At 28.7% G+C, this 7,434-nt stretch overlaps 2 protein-coding genes across 2 annotated transcripts in view; both read right to left on the bottom strand.

Moving 5' to 3' along the window:
• Positions 1-2,495, bottom strand: part of LOC108756905 (laminin subunit gamma-1) — a 13,700-nt gene extending 11,205 nt beyond the window's left edge. The window contains exons 1-2 of the mRNA XM_018501071.1: positions 2,337-2,495; positions 750-1,002 (exon numbers count right to left, since the gene is read on the bottom strand). Coding sequence (XP_018356573.1) covers positions 750-1,002; positions 2,337-2,495 — 412 coding nt within the window. The remainder of the gene's footprint in view (positions 1-749; positions 1,003-2,336) is intronic.
• A 1,541-nt stretch (positions 2,496-4,036) lies between these two features.
• On the bottom strand, positions 4,037-5,456 carry LOC108756660 (rhythmically expressed gene 2 protein-like). Its single transcript, XM_018500650.1, has 2 exons — positions 5,071-5,456; positions 4,037-4,516 (listed from the first exon to the last, which is right to left on the bottom strand). The coding sequence occupies exons 1-2, from the start codon at positions 5,353-5,355 to the stop codon at positions 4,037-4,039; spliced, it is 765 nt and encodes a 254-aa protein (XP_018356152.1). The 5' UTR covers positions 5,356-5,456.
• Positions 5,457-7,434: the final 1,978 nt, after the last annotated feature.

Here is a 7,434-nt window from a genome sequence, read left to right as displayed (position 1 = left end):
ATATATATATATAATATAAAATAAAGTAATCTAAAATATATAAATAGTAAATAAAAAATAAATCTTTATAAGACAGAAAAATCACTATAATTGCATTGAAATAGTATCATATTTTAAAGCAAAAAATATAATAAAATAATGAATTATAACAAATCTTATTAAAAATAACACTATAAGGCTTAAAAAATCGATTCTTGCGCTTTAAAAGTGAATTGAAATGTATTATCTGTCATTTTTATTCAGGAATACTTCAATGGCTAAGCTGTTAATTGAATTTAATTTAATTTATTATGCATCCTTTGCGCACATACGTGTATAAGGCGATCCACCTAATATAACTGCTTAAAATATCTAAATTATAATTAAAAAAAGTCATTATAATAAAAATTCCTAAGTTAAAATATTTTAACTAAGAATTTTATTATAACAATTTCTTCCAAACTAGATTTTAAATCAATTAGAAACGAGAATAAATTCATAATAATAAATTTGCTTTTAAAGCTCATGAGAGCTCTTCTGTAATTTCTTCATCATCCTCTATACGCTGTTATGATTTATCTCATCGCGCATACATCCTCATAGATAAGGAAGTAGGATGAGAGAAAGAGAGAGTATGTGTATAAACGAGAGAGTGAAAGAGACGTAGAAAAAAAAGAGAGAAAGTATAAACCAGAAACTGAATGTCTCTCAATGAAGAGACATAGAGATCTTCTACAGGGTGTCCCGGATATATTGCGATAAAAACGCACCTAGAGGGAGGGTGAGATTGACCTGGTTGGGATATTCTTCGTACATAGTGTCCGATTGCCACCAGGTAGCATTATCATTATTGTCGTGATCAGTAAGGAAGGAGGCCGAGTGGTCGCCGCGTCGGCAAATTTCGCATGACTTCTTTTGCACGCCTGTCTGCTTACAGAATTCGATTGGACGATCCTCGCCGCATGTGTTTGTCGCCTCTATTAGCACGTTGAAAGCTGCATTTTCAAACGGCGGTATACATCTCTAAAACACGCCAACGTACAAATAGAGCGTTCAATTTTGCATATATTTGTATTGTAGTTAGATAATTCAAAAATAAATTAAGTAAATGTTACATTAAAATTAAATAAAATAAAGAAATGTTTTAACGTAATATTTATTAATTTGCTTTTAAAAAATATTGTTCAGTTATATATTCTGTTAAATTCTAATAAATAATAAATTCTTTACAATATGTTGTACTATTTTATATTTTTTATATAACGACGCCTTTGAGAGAAATTTATTACTATTTAAAATTAAATTAAAATTAAAATTAGATAGTAATATATTTTGTGTTATAAATATTTTTTAATAACAAAATTTTTTATTATGTTATATTAACATTTTCAACAGAATGATACGTTTATTATAAACAATCTCCTCTATTTTACAGATACAACATGATCAAGTTTATTTTAAAGATTAATTAAATTAAAATAATGTACTGTTTTATTATATATATGTATATTAAATGTATTATTTTTAAATATATACAATTACATATTATATAAATCTATATAAATATTAATATAAGAAATTTAATGAAGTATAATATTCTCAATTCATAATCGCGATTTAAATAGGAAAGGAATCTATTTCTAATATGGAAGTTGTATCTCGCGGACTTCGCGAATGATATCTTGTCTTTTATATCGTAGCCTACACAATTTATCTGCGGGTTCAAGTAACTGGAGAATAACCCCATGATAACCTTAACATCCTCCCGAAATACGGAGCTATCAAATTGTACTGATTTAATTAAAGATGCGAAAAGTTGGACAGCCACACATTTAGGTATTCAAAAATGATATTTATATACGAGGATTTATTTGAAGAAATAAAATGTGTCACATAAAAATGTTAATAATATTAAAATTCTTAATTGTTAATTCTAAAACAATTATAAACATATTAAAAAATTAACGCAATAACATTACATAAACTGACAAGTTACATAATAATTGAGAATGATGTTAAAAAAATATTAAAATATAAAACAAGATTTTTCATGATTCACGTTATATAAAAATTAATAAAAATATAAACAAAATATATTGAGATATATTAAATAGAAAAAACTTTTGCGCATCTCCCAGGTGCATTTTTTAATGAAAAAAAAAAAAAAAAAGAAAAGCATCATTGCAAAATTCTTCTAACAAATACATTGTTTTCACTTGCATCACAATTTTATTAAATGAAATAACTTGTCTATAACATTCTTCTTTTTTGAGGATTATTTCTACAATAATGAAGACTATATAGATTCTTCATTTTTTTAAATTCAATGTGCGTATAAGTAAACAATCGAAACAAACCTGCGGCTTGCCGTTCTCATCATAACACTTGTCCTCATTGCGATTTTTTGGCAGCTGCAGCCGACTGAACAGCTCTTCCGAAGGATCGGCCTCGGGATCGGCCAGAACGACGCAGCTTCCCACGAACGACAGCAGGCCCCATATCCCGATCCCCCTCATTTTATCCCCGTGAGGTAAGAAAATGTCTGTCCGAACACTCGGCGAGACTCCTCTCGCTCTTCACAAAACCGATCGACGTATCAGGGCTGTCTTTGAGGTTAGGCAGCGCGTCCATCGACGAAGATCACCGCCGTCGAGAGATCGTTATCGATCGTACATCCTTCCATTAACCTTCCATAGATCGGATGCTGGACGACGCCAGACGACGCGCGAGTGGGCTTCGCCGTGGACCACCAACGAGTGTAACGGCACGACGCCGCTTGCACGCGTCTACCTCCCGGCTCTCTCCTGCTCTCTTCTCGCATCGCCCCTTCCTAATTCCCGATCTCCTACGCTCGTTCTCAGTAACTCTCACAGTCCGCCTACGCAAACGTCGGATCGTGTGTGTATATATATGTATGCTTACAGCACACTTAAATGCCTCGAGTAGGCAGTCTCTCGACACGTGAATCTGCACCGATTGTATACACTCCGATTATATGCACTGCATTTAAATATCTATGAATCGTGATCGTGTTTCCAACAGTTTCCGTCTCCGTATCGGTATAAATATACACATATATAGTGTGATCATCAGTCTTGATATATTTACATATAAAATTTTAAATTGTAATTTACAGATTTTTTTATTTTCTATTTTATTCTTTTAACGAATTTCAATTTTTGATATATAAATAAGGAATTATACAACTAGAATTTTTATTTCTATAAAAAATAATGCGCGTGTAATTTATAAAATTTTATTATAGCGTAAATATTCTTTTAATATCTATCTTAGTTTGTACATTTCATAAATATATATTTGTGATCAACTCAATTCTTAATGTCTATAAATGTATTCACAATAAATTCTTTTCGATAAACCTATAATAGAAAGTACATTTGTAATACCTATATATATTTCTGTAATATACATAATGATTTTCTTTTACTACGCATGATGAATCATTCATTGTTCCAGTTAATTTTCATCATTTTAACAAATGTATATATAAGAATTATTAAATATGATTCTTATATATACATTTTTACTTTAACATGTTTAGAAAGTATTTACAAAGTTGTATATTAAAAAAAAATTGCTGTAAATATAAAAAAAAATTTTATAATTGATTACTTGATGTATGATTGATTACTCTAATTAAAAAGAAAAGAAGTGCAAGACACTCAAGTGAAATGACTCAATCGTGTGTACTAAGAGATATACTAAATATTTAGAAAAATGCATATATGATATAATAAAAAAAATTAAAATTGCACAAGTACATAAATACATAAACGTGAAAAACATAAAAAAATATTCAACATGTATAAATTAATGAATTTACATATTTAACTTATTTTTTCTTATCAGACTATTCTTTACTATCTTTGGTATAGTTATTTTCACAAAAATTATTGTTATTATTGTTGTATAATTATTTTAGATTTATTCAGTAATATATATATATATATATATATATATATATATATATATACACATATACATACATACATATATATAAATAAAACCAAATAAATAATTATTGAATAATTAATTATTACTGTATCATACAATTTGTTCTAAGCATACTATCAAAGTGTCTTTGAAGCTCTTTCAAATTTTTAAAAACATCTTCCCTTGGCAGTTTACTCTCATCAAGCTTATTGTCATGCTTTATTAATAAAGCATTCCATCCGGCGCTTTTTGCTCCAAAATAATCATTATCCAATCTATCGCCGATATGCATCGCTTCTTGAGGTAATATTTCTTCTTCGTTATGAGATTTCATTAATCTTAATGCTTCCTCAAATATTGACAAGCTTGGTTTCTCCTTTCCGAAATCATACGAGGTTAAAACAAAGGTAAAATACTGACGAATTCGAATGTCTTCGAGAATTGATTCCAATCGTTGATCAAAATTCGAGATTACTCCTAAAACGATATTCTTCTTCCGCAAGGAGTCAAGTAGATCAATGGTACCAGGATATTTGTACCAACATTTGCTAGTACTATAGCAGCTTATGAGACTGTCAGCGACCTAGAAAAGAAAATAATAAATAAAATCAAAGGTCTTTGCATATAATAATTCAATAACGAAATAATAGAATCAATTAATAGAAAATAAGTAGAATAGAAAAGAAAAAAAAACTAATTTTCAATAATGGAGTTTTAGCTTTATTATTAAATGATTTGTAATGATTGAATAAAAGTAAACCACAAGTTGCAACAATAAAATGTTGTCAAATGGCTACGAATAAATAAATTTAAAAAACAGCTACCTGAAATAAAGATAAATTAATCAATACAAGGACTCTTGATGTCAAATTAACAATATAAATAAAATAGAAAGGGCATGTTAAGAGTCGGTTATAAAATTTGCACAAATAACAAAAAAGTTTTAAAATAATTAAAAAGTTAAGAAATAAAAATCGCAATTAAATTAAATTAAAATTGAAACAATTATCATAACATAACATGTTTCGGCTGATAGTTTGAGCCATCTTCAGATGTCATAAGAGAATACATCGAATAATTGTAGTGATAGAGGTAGAAAAAAAGAATGTTACAATAGATTATTATCATTAATATTACCTTATCCAACGTGTCTGTCGACACAGAGGCATGCTGCTCTTTAAACACATTATGTACGATCATTCTCCACCAGTTTTTCCATCCCAACCCAGTGTGCTTGCCGTATATCGGGTGCTCCTTGCTAAGCTGAGCGAAATTATTTTTGAAACTTTGCGCTAATTTTCTTGGCTCGATAAGTAAACCGTGCTGAGAGCCAATCTTGATATAATTTTCCTCGAATTTGGTCATCAGCAATGTACCAGTCACATCGAAGGTTACGAGACGGGGTCGGATACGATTAATCATATTTCTAATGAGCTTTCGATGATTCTCAATCTCAAAATAATTAGACACTCCGTAAAAAGACCAATTCGTGACCGCAAAAGTTATTATGCACGAATCGCACGAAAGATAAAAGCTGGGCGATAACGTCGACCTCTGATTTAGCGAGCAGTAAGTTGATTTAAACGATTGGTCGTTATGTTATCGACGGGATCACCATCAAGTGCGTATTAAAAAAATTCGGGGCCCTTTTCGATTGAATGCAGCCCATCTCGATACACTTTGCTGATAAAAGCGACGAATTAGAAATTGATAAAATTCTATATTTTTAGCTATAAAAAATTATAAACATTAAAAAGCTAATGTAATAACATCAGGGCTGTATGTATTTGAAATACTTTTATTTGGAAAACAATATTTTAAGACAATTGTATTTTGTATTTTATATTTCAGTATTAATAACGAAAGATTAAAAGTATTTTGTAACTTGAATTTTAAATACTAAGATTGACAATCAATCTTATTATTTGAATTATAAAATACAAAAAACCTTTAATCTTTCGATTTTAAATATAAAATACTTTCATGTGCTCGATTTTAAATGTAAAATACTTTTATGTGCTCCGCGAAAATGCAAAGTACAAAATTGTATACTTGTATTGCAAATAATGTGTTTTAGATAAAAGTATTTCAAATACATGCCCTGCATTGCATAAAGCTGAGACTTAACACAATTAAAAATTATGTCAAAAAATATTATATGCAAATAATATATCTCACAAATGTTAAGTACAATTTAATTATCAGATGCCCTTTTTCTCTACAAAAACAGATTTGAAGGAGAATGGAGCTGCTCGCTTACAAATAAATGATTTATTACAAAGTTGTACATGGATACAAGGTGGCGTATTTCTTTTCTTATTTTATAAAAAGGACCGATCGTCCCGTCCGTTGCACAATATTCCGGCCAAAATTCGAAAGGATGCTTTCGGCCTACCGAGAACCGACGAGATTATCGCTGATGAGCGCGATATAATAAATGATAATTATTAATATCCCCCTATAAAAATGTACATAATAGGTATAATATCCTTAATTATACACAATGATTGGAATTATTTTATACATATATATACAAATGCGCTGTATATGAGCCGGTTTCACCAACGCCGATCAAGCTTTAATCGTGATTAACTGTCAATTGCAATTGGTCGATTCTACTAAACAGCAAACGCGATTGATCAGTTAACGGCCGATTAAGCTAACTGATGATGGTGAAACTGGCCCTATATATATGTAATAATAATAACCATAACGCGAGATAATAATCATATAATATATATGTATATAATATAAATTTCTTGATCAAAAAGTCCATTCGTATTTTGTTTTATTAACATTTTTCTCTCTCGTTAATATCTCTTTCATTATTGACTTTATTTGTAAAAATTACATAAGAAAGACGAATGAATTTCTTGATCAACATAATATATTAATAATAATATATTAATTTTATAGCAGTCGTCGCTTATATTGTATCTAATCGCAATTAATATTTGCACAAATAAAAAATTAATCGTATAATCTCACCTCTATACACACACGCACATTTAGAGATATTTATGTATTTATACAATACATACATATCATTGTAAAAAAAAGTTTACCCGCTAAATACATTGGTCAGTCTCACAATCATTATTTTTAATATTTATGCAAAATTTTATTCTCAATCTTTCCCTAAATCTCTCACAAAAGCTTCCGGATTTTTTAAACTTATAGAAATATCTCGAGTTGAAAAATATATTTATCTTAAATGGAAAATGCCAATGCCTTTTCTTATAATATATGTATAAATGTATCTATTCAAAATTGTACAAATAAAATTTTTGCATTTTTTATTCTTATTTTACTATTTTTTTTAATTCCAAAATGTTATATTACTCTTTAGGTCCAAAAATTTAGTTATATAATCTAACTCAAAATTTTATTGAGAACAAATTTACAAGTCCAAATTCAATTTACACATACACAAATATAATCCAATTTTAACATTTCTTAAATTTTAATATTTAAGGATTGCACGATTTTAAATAAATTTAA

The sequence above is a fragment of the Trachymyrmex septentrionalis genome, unplaced genomic scaffold (genome assembly GCF_001594115.1).
Source record: "Trachymyrmex septentrionalis isolate Tsep2-gDNA-1 unplaced genomic scaffold, Tsep1.0 scaffold13, whole genome shotgun sequence".
Lineage (NCBI taxonomy): Eukaryota > Metazoa > Arthropoda > Insecta > Hymenoptera > Formicidae > Trachymyrmex > Trachymyrmex septentrionalis.
This window is presented reverse-complemented; position numbering and strand designations above follow the sequence as displayed.

Coding starts and splice junctions, on each gene's coding strand:
- LOC108756660 (XM_018500650.1), bottom strand. CDS start 5,355: ATGATTAATCGTATCCGACCCCGTCTCGTAACCTTCGATGTGACTGGT. Junction 4,517..5,070: donor CGACAGACACGTTGGATAAG/GTAATATTAATG, acceptor TTTCTTTTCTAG/GTCGCTGACAGTCTCATAAG.